Genomic DNA, 20722 nt, shown 5'->3' on the forward strand with positions numbered 1-20722 from the left:
TGTTTCAGTCCCCACCTCCCACAGGTCCAGTTGGACCTCTCTCCTGAATAATAGATTAGGATAAAATAGAATATAGATAAAAAAAAATATCGGCCGATTGTACTGTTGTTGCTGTTACATAATACTATTAGGAGTTTCTTTTTTTTTTTTTTTGGGGCAATTATCATCAATTACATCTATTCTTATTTTAATCAATTTTAGGGAGTGACCCACCAGGATCACGAAAAACTGACAAGAATTGAATCACCATCGGATCATGCTAGTACAGCAGTAGTTCCTTCCAACAAAATTTCTTGTGCTTCTTTTCTAGTACTAGTAGTAGTAGTTAAGAACCGAAAAATTCAGGCAGTCAGTCCCCTGTAATCAATCAAACGACACTCCTCACTGTTTTGATCAAATTACGTGTAGTGTGCTTCTACTACTTAATGTGGTGCCACATCAAAGATTCCTCATCAGGCACCTTACGGCTTAGCCAAGGCAACCATCATTTGTTGTGCTCCAAATTATTTTTCCATTGAGAGTTTTTTTTATACTCCCTCCATCCCATTTTGATAGTCCTAATTTTTCTTTTACACGGTTTAAGAAAAAATAGTTAACTTTATTAAAAAAATAAATTTAGGTTGCTACCTTCCTAAAATAACCTTACATTAAACAGAGTACAACTTTATATTAATTATTCATGAAAACTTGAATTGATGGTCAAGAAAGAATCAATCCTCATTTTACATTATTTCACATTAAATCTAAATGTATTAAATGGAGTAGGTTAACAATCTATATTAAATAAGATAGTTTACACTAATAACAACCTACATTGAATAAGGATATTTTAGAGAAATTAAAAGATAACTGTATTTTTCAATTGAAAAGTGGACTATAATTTGGAACAGACGAAAAAGGAAACAGGACTATCAAAATGGGAGGAGGGAGTAGTATAGAAATTTTGTCTAAGCTAGCAGCTCAAAATAATAAATGCTTATAAAAGGCGCAAAATGTCCAGCAATGATCTACAGGTGGTTAGTGCCATACTTTCTTCTGTGGATCGACGGACAAGCAAGTTAGGTAATTTTATTTTTTTTTGTCGATGCAATAGAATTTCTATAATTTAATCTAGCCTATTCTAGGGGGGAAAGAGGAGGGGAGAGGGGGGAGGGGACTCGATGCTGGTCAATGAAGACCATCACATATTGTGACAACTTTTGTGGAAGGCAAGGTTCGAACCCTTGACCTCTCGCACCACCAACTTTTGCGGCGACAAGCAAGTTAGGTAATTGATGAGTCGCAAAGGGAGCCGGTATAAAATACAAGTTTGATGGGATTTGAGATTGTCATGTAATAATACTAACAAGCTGTGTAACCCGGCAGCACACCTCTGCTAACCAGACCAAGATCTGCAAATATCGTATGGCACTTACCATCTTTCCTACGGAGAATATCAAGTGGCTGCATTGCAGTTGTACTATACTTGTTATGTCCGTGTGTACACGATACAGGCAAGAAAAAAAAGATTAACAAAAAAACAAGAATGACGAAACTGCGCCGAACCTCAGTTTTCCGAACGTATTAGAAAATGAGTGAGTGAGACCTTTTCCCACAGGTTATCCTGTCTCCTCCTCCTCTCTCTCTCTCTCTCAGCCTACCTTTTCTCTGATCCTCATCTTTGATTTTACTACATCCTATTCTTGGATGCGCTCTCTCTAGAATCTACCAGATGCCTTGGCACCAAACCTTCTGCTTTCTATTCCGACATTACCCTTTCCTTCATTGGTGTAATGCAAAATAATTTCCTATTATATAGAGTAACACAACAATCACCTTTCTTGCATGGCAAATGTATAATAATATTCCTGCAAATATATAATAATATTCCTGCTCTAAATGTTTAATCGTACGAGAAACAAAGCTTGCTACTGATTTGTTTTGATTACTACTAGATTAGTACACACGCATATGATCTTAAAGCAACTTAAATCGACTGCCCCACATCTAATTAGAAATTGGATAGCATCGTTTGCGCCTGCATATGACTCATAATTTTGGTTCTTGCTATATTTGTTGTTTTTCTTTTAAATGGTTACGGTTACACTCTAATCTATATATCAGGTGCTGTTTAAATTCATGAAGGGCGTCTACAAAACAGCCTTTTCAGGGTGCTTGTGCTTTTGAATAGGGACGTTTAGTGAATCAATGATCCTCAATTTCCATTTTGTTTTTTGTACTCTTTTGATAATCACTCCATTTTCTTTTGTGGGGAATGGAAGAGAAATTAATGGGCTGCCTGGTAAGTAGGCATTACGAATAGAAATAAGTACTTCCTACGTCCCATTTTAGTAGTCTTGTTTTTTCTTTTTGTTTGTCCTAAATTATAGTCAGCTTTTCAATTGAAAACATAGTTAACTTTTAGCTTCTCTAAAATGCCTTCATTTAAGGCACTTTGTTATTAGTGAATATAATCTACCTTATTCGTTAATCATTTTGATTTATGCTTTGAATTATGCAACTTTTCATCAATATTGTTGTTGCAATTAATGTAAATGTATAAATGTTAGTTATATTACTGATATTAATGTAAGGATATCTTAGAAAAATAGTAGGTCAGAATTACTCTTCCAATAAAATTAATCAATTTTTCTTAAACTGTGTGAAAATTTTGAAAAAAAAAAAATCAAAACCATCAAAGTGGGATGGAGGGAGTTTCAAAGTTAATGATTCTCGTGTACCTATTATTTGGTAGACCGGCATTCTATAGTTATCTACTTATAACTTGAGTTTCAAATTGATTAACTCTTTAATAGAATGAAACTAATCCTACTTCTACATCAAACATGTAAGAGTGAATGATCAAAACCCATAGAAGAGTTTATGATTCTAATTTCGGAACATGAAGCAAACACCTCCTAAATATTAAACAAAATGATCAACTCTATACAACAAGACATTTTGGAAAAACTAGTGATGAGAAAATTAGCGAACGACCATTCATTGGGTCCATTACTAAACCAATCTCAAGGGTGGTAAGTGCCCAAGTTGAATAAAAGTCGAAACCATAAGGTTGAGCGATTAATGCATCGCAATAAGCTAATGTTCTAGCTTTGAGCTAATTAATATATACTTAATTGACGTCAATTATAAGCCAAAAGTCGGACTAACTTCATTCTGCTGACTAATTTTCGTAGCTAGATATAGCTGATTTATTTACTGGCCCCTTTCTTGGAGGACGGTCAAAAAAATAAAAATGAAAAGCGAAAAGAGAGAAGATGCCATCTCTGAACTTTCAAAAAAGAAATAACCTATTCCCGAAGGATTAATTGCGCAAGAACAACAGAACATTTTAGTTTCTTCAGCTGCTAGTCCGAGGTTGCCACTGCAGTTGCCGAAGTCATTAAAGCTCAAAAGCGGGTTATGGCATTTGTTCTTCCAAGAGAACTTTTCTTGTTTTAACAAAAAAAAAAAAGAAAAAAAAAACGAATGCTATTAATATTGCATTGGGAAATTCGGAGTCCAGTGAATGCAAGAATTACGAAAATCAGAAGGGATAATATCAGAAACCTCCCCTGAGGTTTCTCTTAATATCACCTGGCACCCCTAAGGTTTTAAAAATATCACTTACCTCCCTTACTTTTGTTATTTGTGTAACAAAATTTTTAAAAACCCTAAACTACCCTTTCACTTGCTAAATAAAAATGTTCCTAAACCACTTTGTTCATTTCAAGAAAACCATCACCTCAAAAGCAATTTCTTGTAGTACCATTACATCACAATTCTATACCCTATAAAAATATAAATTTGAAAAATAAAAATGATATTTGAAAAGAAATACACTTGCATTAATTTAATTCTGTATGCTCAAAACCGATTTCCTATAAATTTACATTTTTTCCAACATCTTCTCAACCCTTTACTCAAACCATTAAACTATACCAATCATTATAAAAATCAACCCAAAATAAGCAAATAAATCATACCCCACTTTATCACAATCACAAAAAGTAAAAGATAAACAAAATTTAATTTATTATAATTTACAATAAAATATTGCATAGTCATCCAAAAAATATGAGTAAGAAAGAATGATGGAGAAAAGGGAAAAAGAAGAATGTGACTTTCTTTTCTTTTTTTTTTAAATTTTGAGCTTCATTTATTTGATATGTTGTGAATTATGTGTCAAGTGAGGGTTAATATTGTCATTTTACAATTACTAGGGGAGGTACGTGATATTTCTAAAACCTGAGGGGTGTCAAGTGATATTAAGAGAAATTTCAAGGGAGGTTTCTGATATTATCCCAAATCAGAATATATGTACAGCTTGGTAGATGTACTTTATCCTAATGACGAGTACTAAACATCAAAAACATGTATTCAATGCATTAAAGTTGTAGATTGCAGAAATTTGAATGCCTCTAAGATGCAAATCTTTTTTTTTTTTTGACCCAAGATACAAATCTTTGATGCATGACAACTTTTATCTTTAGATCAAGTCCAATGGCAAATAGCGGATGATCTAAGATATATTTCAGGTGTTAAATTAAAAAAAATAAAATTAATTAGAAAAAGTATATAAATGCAGGAATGAATAATAGTTATAATTAGAAAAGGTATATAAATATAAAAGAAGATAATAATTATTAGCGTGTGTATTTTTATAATAAGTTGGGTATGATTTAGGTGTATTAACAATCCATCAGAAAAAACCAACAAAATTTAATGCATCTCTAATTAAATTTTTAAGAATAAGGGTATTCCAGTAAGTTCAATAACTTGTCTGTTACCACTCCCCATCCATTGGCCTCTACGAAGCTCCACAAGTAGACAGTCATTTGTGTCTTCTTCTTCTTCCAGTACAGTCAGTATATTTCCAATTAATCTGGGCAAGGAATGTTCAAAGTGCTCAGTTTTCTCTTAGAGTTTTATGAGGTATAATCTGAAAAGTATGTGCTTTGAAGGGGGAAGTCATAGTTAATTAAACAACGAAAAGCCACCCGGTGGCTATGCAACAAGAACAAGATGATTATGAGCGAAGTGGCATAAAATGATATGCTATTAAAAGTACATTACCCCGGTAGCCATGCGATCCCAAACCTATATTTATAGGTCCTTCCTTTTTGACATTTTGTTTCTTTATATATAGTTCTTATATAAATTAACTAAGACATTCAGATTGATTTTTAAATTTTTAAGACATGAATAACTTTGTTGTAGACATTAACATGGAACCCGTCTAAGAAAAATTAACTGAAAAACTCATCATCATCTTCTTCTTCTTTTTTTTTTTTGTGTGGTAATAAAAGACGTCTAGATAAATTAACAGTAAGTCATGAGTCTAATACAACAGACTGGGGGGAACTAACCAAACTCCCTAATATCTTTGATCAAAAGAGAGGGGTAATTTACATAGAATGGAAAAGAAGACAAAAGTTTTCCAACATCTTTGCAAGCACATACAAACCAGTTCGTCTCCCTCTATACATGTGTAATTAGGACCTGCTGGAATCTATATTGGTGAAAACTTGTACAAATATAGAGACTTACTTGTTACATTTGAGAAATGATAGCCTAGAACCCAAAAGGAAAGAAAAAAAAAAAAGGGAATCAGAAATTGTTTGACTCCTAGTAATTGGTAGATAAAAAGGCTTTTCCCGAAACGAATGCTCCCTTTCTTTAATCCCTTGAGGCAAAGTGTGCTCCTACCATTTAAGAATTCTCTACCCCATTGATGAAAATACAAAGCACGCCACGACGTTGAGAACTTTTTGGTAAATAATATAATCCATCTAAGAAACAAAAGAGTAGTTATTGTTGTGTGGAAGGAAGTATTTTAATACTGAAATGCATTGAAAATTTTGGAAACAATGAGAATCATGGTAATTAATTGAAAAAGACGGATGTTGAAATAGACGGAAATGACAAAAAGAGAGAGAAGGAGAGAATCTGAATTTGCTTACACATGAGAACGTCATAGTCCTCCTCCTAAGGTAGGCGGGGGGAGAGAATCTGAATTTGCTGATGACATTGAGTTGGCGTGTTAAATAGCTCTTACTCACCCCAGAAATGTTAAAGTTTAACCAGTTCCTCTCAGGAAGTTGGTTCATTTATATGCTTATCATTCCCAAAAGGTATATATTCTGGTTGCATCTGGGCATTGTATTGTATTGTAATATACTTAAAATGTTAAGGTTGATTGATTTCCACCACTCATAATAGCAAGGGGAGTAAGGAATAATGATCAAAATCGTGTCTTTGGCCTTTAATATATAAGTGAACTTGCATGACTTCAACAAGTTAATAGTAGCTCTTATTAAAACCCCAAAAAAAAAAGAAGGGAAAAATGTTATCAGTTCCTCTCAGGAAGTTGGTATGTTGATATATATGCTGCTAGCTCATGTTTCTACTGAGAGCTATACATTCCAATATCTTGAGCAGGTTTAAAAAAGGCAAGTATGCAGATAAAAGCACGATAGAACTATAATGATGCTGCTATTATTCGATTTTATTTGGGGAATTTGGATGATAACTTGCCTGTTTCCTACATTTCAGCTTAAAAATTAAAGTTGCAAAGCTCCAAAGCAATAGTGTAGTGTTTGACAATGAATGAACCTAATCCAACCAAACCTTATAGGAAGAAAATTTTTAGAATTTTTGTCACACAATTGCGTCCTCTTATATAGATTAATCTATATCGAGGCCAGCTGCAGGAAAAAAAAAATTAATCAAAAATCATGTGATGATGAGGACTATATTCATATCTTAAATTTCATAAGTTCCACCACTTACTGCGAAGGCAATTAGGAATGATGATCCAGGCGGGTGTGTTGTGCACCCGTTTGGTCTGGTGATGGTTCAGTCCCTTCCAAATAATCCCTGGACCTCCTTAGATCCGCCCCCTCCCCCTTAGCGTAAAATAGATTAGGTTATACAACAGATGTCGTCTCCAAAAAAAAAAATTAGGAATGATGATCAAAGTCATATTTTTAGAATCTTGAGGTTCTGGATTTAAAATAAATTGAACTAGGCTCAACAGTTGCAAATATACCTCTAGCTAGTAATAAATTTCGACTTAACTTGGGTGTTTGTTTCATTTGATGTTGTAGATACGTTTTTTTTTTTTCCTACTTTCTTGTGGGGGACTGTTGTGATTGTGGAAGGTGAAAGTAAATGCAGATTGTGCTATGGGTAGCAATACCACTGCTGCTGGAGAAGGGATCAACGACGGCAGTGATGACGGTGTTGCTGACCATGTTTCTATTCCAGTACCTCCCAAAAATCTACCATTCCGTTTGCCTCTTGAGACGCATGCAGAATCTCTCCGGCTACATTTTTGGGACTGTTTGGTGGGGAATCGCCCTCAACTTAATTGCCTATTTTGTCGCCTCCCATGTAAGGCTTCAATTCCATTCACCTAAACCAACTTAATTTTATGATGTCTACTGTCTAATCGATTATACTCTTTCCACACATTATTGATGAAATTTTGAAATGTATCCTTGCGTTCTTTTTCTTTTCAAGATGTGAATAATCATTGAGAACCACAAGTTAGTTAATTCGCAAGTTTAAGGGCTGTAACAGCAGATGAACACTGCAATTCTGAAAGTCATAAATAAATAGTACAAAACTTTTCGAATTGTTATTTTTCATCATGCGCGATTTTAAAAATTCAAGTGAGTACACGAAAAATAGGATGCGTACCACTTTTCGACAAGGAGATAGAATAACACAATAGGCTTAGAAGAATTAATCGTTAGCAAAAATACTTTGGGACCACTTTCAAAGTTACAGTCTTAACTTTCTGATTTTCCAAAATCCAAATCATCTATTGACTTGTCCTTTCGTTCGTTAAGCTTGTATGCATGTTCAGCTTCATGAAAGTTATTATATATGTGGTTTGCATGCAGGCAGTGGGAGCATGCTGGTACTTGCTAGGAATCCAAAGAGCTGCAAAGTGCCTAAAGGAACAATGCAGAGTCACAAAAGGCTGTGGCCTGAAGATGTTGGCATGTGAACAGCCCGTCTACTATGGGACAAGAAGCCCGGTCAAAGACAGTTTCCGGCTGATATGGGGTGAGAGCAATGCAGCCAGGACTACTTGCCTACAAAATTATGATAGTTTCGATTATGGAGCTTATAAGTGGACTGTTCAACTCGTCACAAATGATAATCGTCTGGAGAAGATACTTTTCCCCATTTTTTGGGGCCTCATGACTCTCAGGTAGCACCTTACCTTACTTGTGGAACATCAAAATCTTAATCGTCGGTTTAAGTTCTTTATCCTGGCATTGCATTCGACTTAACTCACACATGGATGTATGGATTTGTAGTACCTTTGGAAATTTGGAGGCTACAACTGATTGGCTGGAAGTCATTTTTATCATCATTGTCCTCACAACCGGACTGCTTTTGGTGACTATGCTGATTGGAAACATCAAGGTCATGAGTTCATACCACTATCAATTGTTGTTTTTTTTGTTTATCGGGTGTAAATTATCATCATTAACTGAAAATTTTTTAGCATCTCTATAGACAACTGTGATGTCCCTCTATTACCACCATCGTTATCAGTCCTAGTATTGATGATCATAACATTGTGCTTTTACTATTGTTTGGAAATTCAGGTTTTCTTGCATGCAACGACGTCAAAGAAGCAAGCGATGCACTTGAGGATGAGGAGTATAGAATGGTGGATGAGGAGGAGAAGGTTGCCACCCAACTTCAAGCAGAGAGTGAGGAACTATGAAAGGCAACGGTGGGCAGCGATGCGCGGAGTAGACGAATATGAGATGGTTAGGAACCTCCCTGAGGGCCTTAGGAGGGACATCAAATACCATCTCTGCTTGGACTTGGTTAGACAGGTATAAGATTCTTCGCGTTTATTTGGAACTCAGCTATATATATATATATTCTTGCAAAAAATGCGAATTTGTTTTGAGGCGTTTTTATTCCTGAGAGAAAATGCTCATCATTTACTTTGTGGATAATATTTCAGGTGCCTTTGTTTCAGCATATGGACAACTTGGTCCTGGAGAATATCTGCGACCGTGTCAAGTCCCTTATATTCACAAAGGGAGAAACAGTATGCATGTTCTTCTTTGGTTATTCACATTTCACAATAAAAAAATTTAGTATTCATGCGAAATTTTACTTCAACAGAAGCCAAATTAATCCTAGCTCGTAATACCAACAATTCTTTTTCTTTTTTTTTTTGTCCTCCCTCCTATTATCCGCCGGTAGATAACAAAAGAAGGTGATCCAGTTCAGAGAATGTTATTCATCGTCAGAGGTCATCTTCAAAGCAGCCAAGTACTTCGAGACGGCGTCAAAAGTTGTTGTATGCTAGGCCCTGGAAATTTCAGCGGCGATGAGCTCCTGTCGTGGTGCCTCAGAAGGCCTTTCGTGGAACGGTTACCACCATCTTCATCAACTCTGGTAACTCTGGAGACCACTGAAGCCTTTGGGTTGGATGCTGAAGATGTTAAGTATGTTACTCAACACTTTCGCTACACATTTGTTAACGAGAAGGTTAAGAGGAGTGCAAGATACTATTCCCCTGGATGGAGGACGTGGGCTGCTGTTGCCATTCAACTGGCTTGGAGGAGGTACAAGCATCGATTAACGCTTACTTCCTTGTCGTTTATCAGACCAAGAAGACCATTGTCAAGAAGCTCCTCACTTGGGGAGGACAGGCTCAGGCTCTACACGGCTCTATTGACTTCGCCAAAGCCAAATCAAGATGATTTCGATTTCTGAATTCAGGAACTTGTCTGGAAATATTGCAACTCTATTTATGCAATCTCGTCGTAGTAGAATCTTGGAGTCCATTTAGATGGTTGATTTCCTCATCATTATCCATCGGAGCACCCCTTATGGGTCGTCTCACAAGAACTATTTATTATCCATGGGCGTGTATTTGCACTAGCTGGTCCAACAAATAAATATATATATTAGAGCTTCAAGCATTCCCCCAAAACGCTTTAGTTTTCTGCGGATCCCATCGCTAAGTAGCTAGACATGTCACGCATTCAAATTAGACGGGAAAGGTTTGAAGGGAAAATTGGGCAAGGTAGCAAGTGACTACTGAAGACAGATCACTGAGAAAACCTACTATATCAATTTGCAAAATGAAGTAAAGAGACCAGGAAAATTTGGCATACAATCTTGTTCATCCTAGCCTAAAATATTTTTCTTATAAAAAAAAAAGGCGGCTTGATCATGCTACTTCCTCCAAAGGTGCAACACGTTGACCTGGCTCAGCTTCTGGAACAGCTGAGCCCCTGAATAGCAAAATTGCAAGGCTGCCTATGCAAAAGTAGATGAAACAGCCGCAGCAATGAGTCACGAATGAACCAAAATCAGTTCCCACGATGCATTGCCACCCTGGTCCGTGCGTCCTATCAAATGCCTGTATCAAATAACAATTTCTCCATCACAAGTTATGAAATATTTATTCAACCACCTTAGTCACATGATTTTATATATATTTTTTTGTCCTGGGTTTTCATTAAAAAGACGCAAGCGCAAGAATAAAAATGGTATAAAAGCTAATACACAAATATACCTTCTTAATGAAGCAGGCTATTTCAGTGGCTTCAGTGACATCAAAGAAGTCAAGTGCCTTGGCTGCCAAATCAAGTGCATCTTGTTGCATGGTCTCAAGCATATCAGTTTCCCCGATTACTGCTTTTCCTTCTAACATGATGAATTCTGTAATCAGCAAATATGTATAGGGAAAGGGGTTCAATTATACTTCCGCTGCATACGATTGAGAAATGGGCTAGTTCTATATATATATATATATATGAGAGAAGGGTTGGAATAAGTAAAGTGGGGCGGTGGTAATGAGCTAGTGGCTTGATCCCAAATTCTCAAACACACTTGTGGCCAAAACAGGTACACAAACTGATGCTAAGGCATAATTCTTTCAAGCTGTGGGATGTGTAAGGCTATAGCAGCAGGAGAGCACAGATTGGGCTTTTTATTGGTGCAGGGTGGCAAAAACTCTGGCGAGTTGTGAATCAATCATGTTGCGATTTGATTGCCAGATAGCAAGAAGAGGTGGTGATTTTGCAGAGGAATTGGATTTCTGCGGCCCCTCTTTATCTGAGACACGTGGTAACTCTTTTGGGTCTTGATTAGTCAGTGAGAGATGATGCCATATGTGTGGAATCTGGACACTCGGTTGGTTTGGCAGTTTATAACCCGGTCATTTTCTAGAATTTGTCTTCCAATTGGCAACAAATTGCCTAGGTCGATCAAAGTGGTACCAGTTTCGTGTTTGTTACATCAAGGCAGGACAAGTCATGGGAGTACGTGTTTTCTACAGAACAAGAAGATAATCTTTACGAGAACTATCCTCTTAATCTCTCTTCCGGAACTCCTATGTTGTGTTGAATAATTGATGAAAAATTTTCTCACACCACATAATTTTGCATTGGCCAATACTATCTCATGTAGCATTTTTCACATCAAGAACTCCCATGTTGTGATTGAATAAAAATAATTCGCACCAAACTAATCAATGCGAAATATTCTCTCCAGCATAATTTTACATTCGATAGACTAATATTATCAAGTTCATTACACCATGCACGGCAGCTAGTATTTAATATTTATGCTCTTGTGCTTTCCATTTTCTTTTTTTTCTTCTCCTATGCTAATTACTAATCCAATGAACATGGTAGATGCAGAAGTTTTGTTGCACAATTTTGTAGGTTGGAGATTCCTTGTCAAGGCATCCCACGATTAGCTGAGATTGTGACGGTGGTTCGTCCGACAATTCCAACCCAACCTACTAAGACAAATAACCTTCCACCGACTCCTCCTCTCCGTGTCGGCACCGATATCTAAACCCCCATTGCCATCCCTCCCCTCCCACCTTAAACCTTTCTCCCTTTCTCGACTTTCGTTGTTTTTTACCTTTATTTACTTTTGGGGCGGTAATCAAGCTTGTCCTTGTGTGTGTAGTCTTGGAAAAGTAAAAGCATGCACATGATATATATATAATTGGTGATTTGGTGCCCCAAATTGCTATTCATTCATTAAATTGAAAATAGGGTTAAATGCAAAAAACCCCCACAAACTATATATCGAGTTGCAGTTTACCCCCTAAACTATAATAATAGGCATTTTGCCCCCTTGAATGATATGTTTGGACAAATCTACCCCTTTTATTTTAAGCATTGTTATTTTTCTTTTTTCTCTATCATTTTCTATTTAAATTCTTCCTTTTTTTTATTTAAACATTGTTTAAATAAGTAGAGTAGATTAGTCAAAATTTGTTTATTTCCTAATTTCGTATGTCAATATTTTATTTTAAAAAATCTATGGAATACAAGATTTTTTTTCCAAATGTTGAAGTTGACTGTCAAGTTTGTTTGGATTGGCATCATTGCAAATAAAATAATTTGCTTCACAAATTCCAATCACCTTTTTATCTCACATACATCACATCACAAAAAGTGCTACAGTAATTAAATCAAATAAATCATCCAAATAAACTCTTATCCAAACAAGAATGTCATTTAAGAAATTGAACTTTTCAAATATATAATAACAAAATAGAGAAATTGATTAATCAATTATTAGTAGTATCAATAACAAAAAAGATGAACTACTATTGTTGTTTATTCTTATTTTTTATTTCATTACAAATAACAATTGCTAACTTTTTTTTTTATGTGATATATAATATGTTACTTTTATTATAAGTAGTTGAGTAACTGTGAACTCTTAATTAGTTTATAGGTACTTAAATTGTTGAATTACTAGATTAATACACTTTATAATATAAGCCACATATATTTTGTAATAACAAAGAGTTTATGACAAATTATTAAGAATGAATTTAACAAATAAACAAATTTAAAAAGCAGTTTAAAAATTTTTAAAATTTTTAATGTAAGTCTTTTCACATCGGAGAGAGCTGTTGGCTAGTTCCAAGAGAGAATGAGAACAAAAAGAAAATAAAAGGAAAAAAATTAAAAAAGCTAATAGAGAAAAAAGAAGAAGAAAGGATTTAAGACAGTAGGGGTAGTATTGTCCAAACATATCATTTAAGGGGGCAAAATGTCTATTATTATAGTTTAGGGGGTAAACTGCAACTGGGTATATAGTTTGTGGGGGTTTTTTGCATTTAACCCTTGAAAATAGCAGAAACAAGAATCTATATATGCATGTAAAAGCTATAAATAGCAACTAGTACTTTTTAAGCCATTCCTCGCATTTCCTTCGCCGCCTTTCTCTCCTTACCAATTACCGCCTCTCCCTTTTTGATTACCTTGAGATGAGATAGTGTCATATTCATACAATATTTTCTCTCTGTATTTCTTTCTTTATTTCTCAACACCCTAAAAACCCATCGGGGGGGAAGGAAAAAGAAGAAGAAGAAGAAGAAGAAGGGGATTTGCAAAACTTTGTAATATCGGTTTGATTTTTGCTTCAACCTTAGCATTGCCGGACGGAGGCGATAAAATGGCGCCCCGTCTCTTTTCATGCTTTGGCAGAGGCGCCTCTTCATCTTCACACCAAGGAACCTCGTCCGAGATTGCCACCGCAGACATATCGGCTGAGGAGCAGAGGAGGGGGGGGCCGGTGGTGGTGGAGCTCTTTACGTCACAGGGATGCGCCACCTCGGCTCAGGCGGAGCTACTCTTCTCAAGGCTGGGAAGGGGGGATTTCGAGCTCGAGATGCCGCTGGTATTGTTAGCTTACCATGTTGACTACTGGGATTACCAGGGCTGGAAGGACCCTTTTGGGTCAAGCCTGTGGACTGCTAGGCAAAAGGCCTATGTCGAGGCCCTAAACCTTGATACGATGTTCACACCTCAAGTTGTGGTCCAGGGCCGAGCCCAATGTGTTGTCAATGAAGAAGATCCTATGTTGTCCTGCATCACGTCCGCACCAAGGGTCCCTGCTCCCTCTTTCCAGGTTAGCAAAACTTCAACATCATTTCTTGAATCAATAGTGGCTTTACATGAGAAATTCTAACTAAATCCTTAAGATTTTTGGTGTAGTATTTCTTCCAACGATTGCATCGACATATAGAGTTGTGGATCAATGAATACTGTTTACCGTTTTTCCCTTTTTAATGCAAAAGATATACACCGTTAAGCATGGGTCAAATTTATACGACTTTTTCGTCTACAATGGTAAACATTTAATTTAATTTAACGAGGACCCGAGCCAATGCTCTCATTTTTATGTCTCTAGTTTGTTTTTCCTTTTGGTTGGGTTGAGGGAGGTGAATACAAAAGATGCTTGCGAAGAGAACTATTATCCTTTTTCTTTCTAGGGGTTTTGGACCCTCGAGTCAAGTTCAAAGAGAACTATTTACCTAAGCTAAAACCTCCACATAACTCTGAAAAGTTCACATAATTACTATATATCAATCGTGGTACTTGTACGGTAAGGAAGTGGGGTTGGTAAACCTTTTTTTTTTTTTTAAATTGAAGGCCTTAGTTAGCATTCTCTTGTTCTCTTATTTTACACTGATTAAGCTGTATTAGTTGTTGTTATAATTAAACCAATCATGTTTTGTTTACTACTTTTTTTCATATGCTTTTCATTAATACTAGATGACTCATTCAAAATGCTAGATGATTTATATTGATTAAATTATTCTTGAGATTTACTAGTACTATTTAGTTTTTCGAATACAAGCTCGATGTAGTCAATGTGAGTACAACATTTTTTTTTTTTATGGGGTCGAGGGACGACCTAGTCGTTGTAGGAATACTTGTTGTCGTTGATAACATTTTATTTTTTTGACTGTCTGAAAAAACGTGTGAATGCGAGCAGGCCGCATTCCAAATGCCGACACCAGAATCGCTGCAGGTGTCCCTAACAGGAGCTCTAAGGAGTAAGGTGGACCAGCAAGGCGTCAACATCATGGTTGCTCTATATGAAAGTGGTTTGGTCACCGACTGCCAGAAAGGAGAAAACAAAGGCCGCGTCATAGCTAATGACTTTGTCGTTCGGAAGCTTGAGAAGCTCTGCTCTGTCAAGGACATCGCCGCTAAGAAAACTGTTTCAGGGACCGTTAATTTCTCCCTCTGGGAAGGCTTCAATAGCAGCAAATGTGGAGTTGCCGTCTTTGCGCAAAATGCCTCTCATCACATTTTTGGTTCGCAGAATTTTCGATTGCCGGAAACTCTGTGAAAGTTTGATTCATTGATCTTGAGCATGTTTCCGAGTTATTCATTAAACTGGATGCCGGATGGGATGTCTCATCCATCCCTATGGTTAATGCAGTTGAAACTTTCCAGCTTCTACCACGTTAATGTACAGTGCATATTTCGTAGGTTGTAGTTTTCTTTTCTTTTTTCATTTTTCTTCACCTTTTCATATTTACTTTATTTTCTTAGTTTCACGTGAGCTTTTAGACTTGATGTTTCTTGGTGATCACCAATACTATGGTTGATGCGAGTATTTCTTTTGGCAAGAGGGAAGGGCGCTTTCGAGTTTTGATCCATTACAATCCCAAGTCATATCCTATGAGCCCCAGAATTAAAGTAGAAACTGCACAAATTATAAGGGGCTCTTCTTTTATTTTTTATTTTTTTGTGAAAAAATGGTTACACTACGCAGTGCTGCCAACTCGTAACTGCCGGAACTAATGGATATTGCGGGACAAGTACGGAAGGTTGCGTATTCAGTAATCTTTAAAGGACACATTCATGAAAGAACACTACCAACAACGTACAGGTCCGTTACGGCTCATTCATCTCAATTGTTTGATGCTTTAACAAAGAACCGTGCAATTTCAGCAGAATGCGTCAGCCGCACTTTCGAAGATCACATAATCATCTTTTAGCTCAGTGATACATGAGCGGTCTACAAGGCTGTAGAATCCCAGCCATATTTACGCCAAATATAAACATTAATTAGTGAAAACAACGTTCGGGGAACGTGAACCGCGTCTGCCATACCACTAAATCAACCTGCCTCCGAGACTTCACTCAAGTTTGCTTGAAACGCTGATCATCATTACAAGATCAAACGGCCTCAAGAATTCTATCAATCACCTAAAAAGATATTTCTCCATATCCTTTGGCTCATGCCACCAAAATCAGCCATGCCTCACAAGATACTTATTAGCCGTTCATCCAATAGACAATATAACAACTATGGCCTCTCCGCCTGTAAGTCATCCCTTGCGGCAAGACGTGAGGGAGTAGTACTTTTTTGGCATTCCCCTCCCAACAAAACAGAATTAAGCAAGCTGACAGGTAAAACACAGTAACAGATGAAGCACTATTGGTTTCAATTAACAAATTTACCGTTGTTGTCACAAAAGACAGAGGAGGAAGATGGACAGAAAAAGCAGCTCAGCCACAGGCATCATGTACAAAACAATCTCGAACACCTGAAAAACTTGCTACTTCAAGCTTTCTATCTTGATCAGAGTTGAATTTCAGGAAACTAAAATGCAATATTTACAAATTCGATTATGCCAATGTTTCTGCTATCTCCGTAAGACACCTTTATGTCACAAAAATTGATTTCTAACCATGTTATTCTTCTCTACATGGAGCACTGGACATGTTCCTACCCCTTCCCCAAAATACAGACGATGCGTTTCAGGTTTAAAGCTCCGTTCAGGCAAAACAAGCACTTCCATGAAAACCGTCTAGATTCTACACAGAATCTACAGCCTCGACCTGCTGCCGAGCAAGATATTTCTCCCTTCGCTCTTTCTACAGTACAAATGAAAATGAAAAGTAATCATCAGGGAAAAAAAAATCAACATCTGAAGATCAGTTACCTTTAAATAAGGTCTCATATATCAAGAGCCATCCAAAATGTATTTCTAGATACTCACCCATTCATCTATGACAAGACCTTCCCCAACTACACGGGGACCTGGATCAGCTGGAGGTTTCTTACGTGCCTCTATTGCAGCTTCAGCCTCGGCCAACTGACGCTTGAGTTTCTCCAATGCCTGAAAAAACAATTAAATTATAGGAAGTTAAAGATGACTAGGAAAGCAAGAACAAAAATGCATAAAAAGAATGTATAAAGTAGGTTACTCTTACAGAAGTAGAGCGCTCCGGATCCAAAAACACGACACGCAGAATACGTTCCACCGTCACTTGATCCTTTTGTTCATCAAACTGCAAGAGTAGAAGTTGTCAAGAGTAGAAAAACTCTATGGCTTGACGATCCAATAAGAGAAACTGCAAAATATACAGATGGCAATTCAGGGCATGCATATCATAACAAAGCAAATGCAGCTGCCAAAATATTCTTCACATAACTTGGGATTATCAACCTTCTGTTTTCTCATTAACCACATTTTGCAATGCACGATACCATCGTCAGCCATAGAAAGCATTCTATTACATATGCTGGCCAGAGGGAGGTAGCAAAATGAAATCAGCCCTTCAAAATGCAGTATTCCACCACAAAAAAATTATTATTACATGACTCTTTTGATATTGTGTCTAAAAGTACAATGCATCTGACATAGAACTGAGACCTCAGAACATATCTTCCGTGACATGGAACTGATTCATCTGCTATCTTAAAAAGTATATGAGTTCACGACCCATTGGATCCAAATTTCATGAAAACTTAAGCGTTGACATCACAGACGAAATCCAAAATGATGGGAAAAAAGTGACTACAAATAAAAGATATCAAATCCTGAAATAACTGCAATAGGCAGCTTGAAGCAATTAGGAAGACCATGCACAATTCGACGTTTTAAAAAAAAAAAAAAACACGCGAATCTCCCTGTGTAAAAGTTCCCCATGCACATTTGCACGTTTAAGCAGTTTTGGAAGCAACTCATTCTTATGGACCCACAAACAACACCATTAAGTAGCACGGCAAAGATCAAAGGAAAACACAAATAAACGACAAATCTAATAATACGTGTAGTGCTATGTGAGGCTAATCACCAAAAACAGTCCAACAGAGTGATAAGGGTCGGCATTCATGCAAATCAGAATGTATGCGATATGCCATCCCTCAGATTGCAGTTGCTTTAGTTCTCAAAAACTTACCAACTCAGGCACATAATCTGTTCCTTGTTTCACTTTAAGACTCATGATCTTGAACTTGACCTTGCTCTTCTGCTCTGTTGGTTTCTCATTATTCTCTGGATGCTCCACAAACTTGAAAACTGAAAACAAAATCAAGTTGACGTATAAGTCAATGTAGATAATCCTTATGCAGTAAGAAAACAGATGCCTTCATCTCTTTGGATATGAATACTGATACAGAAAACAGTGAAAATATGTGCAGATAAGGTAAAAGCTAGCTAATTACCAGTTGCAATAATGCTTTCTCCAGGTGCAAGGATACCACCAGGCGGTCGCATGTAACAGCTCTTTGGTGCAGTAGTTTGAAACTGCAAATGTAAGAGAAAGCAATCATGAATCTCACCATTCTCCTTAAATGGTTCGTAGAGAAAATAAAGGATCATAAAATGTTACCCTAACGACAAAAACATGACAGAGATCCTTTCTAAATAGTTGTATAAAGTTTCAAATGGTGATTTCAGGGGAATGGGGGTAATGAAGAGCCGCATTAACAGCATTTTACACATCGACAGACTCTAAATAATTGTGGAATAGGAATAATAATTTTAAGAAATGATAGCAGTAATAGACATAATTCACAACTCAAGTCACTTCATGTATACCAGAAATAGAAAAAGGGATAAGCACTTAACAAAGTACGATTAAAATCCAACAAAAACAAAGGATAACAAAAATACATACCTTAAACGCTACATGCGACTTGCTGGAGTTCTTAATCCTAACAGCACTCCTCACCTGCTTCCCCGGTTCATCTTCAATTTTCACAAAGAGCAGAAGTAAACATTCAAATTCAAACGCTTTCCAAATCAGAAAACCTAACAAATGATCAACTTAATGCACTAAAAAGTTAATAACAATAAATTTTTTAATCTGAGTCAGTTTCCTTTCTTCAGAATTAGAATTCAAATATAATCAACAAGCTAAGAAGCCAAAAGCCGGATAAGACAGCGCACAAGGAAAGTAGAGATTGTTAGCTGGATCAAGGCGGAGGCGACGCCGAGCCGGTAACAAGGATCTAGCCACAGAAGAAACGCTATTAGCAGAGGACCCCGAGCTTAAGCCGACGCCACCGTTTTGCTGGCTGTGCTGACTGTTGGTTTGAAGATTCTGAGTTGATGACGAGGATGAAGACGCCGTTCCCGATTGCCAGAAAGGACACAGCCTCCACAACTTGCCGTCGTAGTGGCCTGACCGATGACTGCTGTGGTCAGCGATCGCCATGCCAGAGCTCGCCGGAATCTTACGTAATAATTCTCAGGCGGGTGGAGGTGGTCTACGGATTAAATTAGATTTTAGCTTTCTACGAGTTTTTAACTTTTTAGTCAACACCCCTGGGTTGACTTAAATATTGGAGGAAAAACTAAAAAGGTCAGAGAAGTTGTTGAAATTTGTTTGGGTTAATTGGGTATTTATATTTTATGAAGTGAGAGAATGGCTTCTTTCGTGTTTTGTTGATGGGAGAAGAAAGCCGGACTCGAGTTGAGGAACTTAATTGGATTTGACACTTGTTAGTTGACATCCGACTCACACTACACACGCATGTGCACAATCATCGCTCACATTACCAGGCAAGTTGTGTTGGGCGGATCACGCAGAACTGCAGAATAAAAACCCCAAATTACTGCAGGAGTCCCCAGATTTTGTATGATACCCCAATTTGGTTCTTTTTTTAACAATTTAGGAGTTTAATGGGGCAAAGACAAAATGAGCTTAATAAACTCGATTAAACTAATTAATACAAAGTTGGGCTCAATTTCCTACTTGACTTCATCATTTAAAGATAAATTATAATTCAGAGATCATGATCTCAATCACCGTTCAGCTAATCTAATCTCAAACTTGCCAATACGCAAAGTAATACTATATGCTGTCTTGTATATTGGTTGGTTTGATACTTAAAAATACATAATTTTATTCAGAGTTAAAATTGATTTTTCCCAAAAAAAAAATGAATGGGACTCAATTATTCAGTTTTCCTATCTCAGTAAGCCAGCTCACGTGAATCATCACTACATCTTCAACGATTCGAGGTATTGCAGGACTAATGAAGTATATGCGTGAGTTTTGATGCTACATTTATTATTATTATTATTATTTGAAGCTAAAGTAAATACCCAACTCTTCATGCCATTAACCAAAATTAGTTTTTAGCCCTTTAAAATTGTAAGTCGTAATGAATATTTTAGTTCCCAGTCTTTTTGAAGCCAAAGGGATAACCGGTTATTTTTTTAAGACTGCTAATTTTTAAGTCGTAATAAAATGGAGGGACTAGATGATATTTTTACTTAAGATGTTAATCTTTACAGGGTACTGCTGTGGAAACTTTAGTGATCATTGCACTAATTATTCCTTAAAAAGAAAAAATAATGATTTGCAGAGCTTTTAGCCAGTTGTTTAGGAAGCCAAAAAAAGCGAGGTTGAAATGGGCCTAAGCTTTCCCTTACAATGGTTTCAAGTTTAATTAATTTCCATTTTCTGTGTAGTACTACTAACTTTTAGGTGTGCAAATGAGTTGAGGTTAATCGAGTAGATCATGAACTTGTTCAGTCAAAATTCAAGCTAGACCAAGTTCAAACAACTCGCACTATTTGATGAGTCAAGTTCAAATCTAATATATAAATTCGTTGAGTTTAATCGAGCTTCACATATATATATATATGTTTTCTTAATTTTTTTATTTATTAGTCTAA

General features: G+C 36.6%; 4 protein-coding genes across 5 annotated transcripts; 2 read left to right on the plus strand and 2 right to left on the minus strand.

Moving 5' to 3' along the window:
- The first annotated feature begins 7137 nt into the window (after window positions 1-7137).
- LOC140006742 (cyclic nucleotide-gated ion channel 4-like) lies at window positions 7138-9958 on the plus strand. Its single transcript, XM_072049225.1, has 6 exons — window positions 7138-7374; window positions 7890-8203; window positions 8313-8421; window positions 8607-8843; window positions 8978-9064; window positions 9223-9958. Exons 1-6 carry the CDS (start codon window positions 7153-7155, stop codon window positions 9736-9738), a joined length of 1485 nt encoding a protein of 494 aa, XP_071905326.1. The 5' UTR covers window positions 7138-7152; the 3' UTR covers window positions 9739-9958.
- A 122-nt stretch (window positions 9959-10080) lies between these two features.
- On the minus strand, window positions 10081-11072 carry LOC113688431 (uncharacterized). The gene is made up of 2 exons (XM_027206243.2): window positions 10547-11072; window positions 10081-10390 (listed from the first exon to the last, which is right to left on the minus strand). Exons 1-2 carry the CDS (start codon window positions 10682-10684, stop codon window positions 10199-10201), a joined length of 330 nt encoding a protein of 109 aa, XP_027062044.1. The 5' UTR covers window positions 10685-11072; the 3' UTR covers window positions 10081-10198.
- A 2119-nt stretch (window positions 11073-13191) lies between these two features.
- LOC140006743 (uncharacterized) lies at window positions 13192-15427 on the plus strand. Its single transcript, XM_072049226.1, has 2 exons — window positions 13192-13914; window positions 14785-15427. The coding sequence occupies exons 1-2, from the start codon at window positions 13459-13461 to the stop codon at window positions 15142-15144; spliced, it is 816 nt and encodes a 271-aa protein (XP_071905327.1). The 5' UTR covers window positions 13192-13458; the 3' UTR covers window positions 15145-15427.
- Window positions 15428-16225: 798 nt separating this feature from the next.
- Window positions 16226-19403, minus strand: LOC113687898 (vesicle-associated protein 4-1). Of its 2 annotated transcripts, XM_027205427.2 has the most exons (7): window positions 18986-19403; window positions 18714-18784; window positions 18259-18340; window positions 17994-18112; window positions 17022-17099; window positions 16808-16927; window positions 16226-16682 (listed from the first exon to the last, which is right to left on the minus strand). In XM_027205427.2, the coding sequence occupies exons 1-7, from the start codon at window positions 19251-19253 to the stop codon at window positions 16623-16625; spliced, it is 798 nt and encodes a 265-aa protein (XP_027061228.1). In that variant the 5' UTR covers window positions 19254-19403; the 3' UTR covers window positions 16226-16622. The 2 variants fall into 2 exon arrangements, with proteins under 2 accessions (XP_027061228.1, XP_027061229.1); XM_027205428.2 differs by lacking the exons at window positions 16226-16682; window positions 16808-16927 and having other exon boundaries at window positions 17037-17162.
- Between the last annotated feature and the right edge of the window lie 1319 nt (window positions 19404-20722).

This window comes from Coffea arabica, chromosome 5e (genome assembly GCF_036785885.1).
Source record: "Coffea arabica cultivar ET-39 chromosome 5e, Coffea Arabica ET-39 HiFi, whole genome shotgun sequence".
Taxonomy (NCBI): domain Eukaryota; kingdom Viridiplantae; phylum Streptophyta; class Magnoliopsida; order Gentianales; family Rubiaceae; genus Coffea; species Coffea arabica.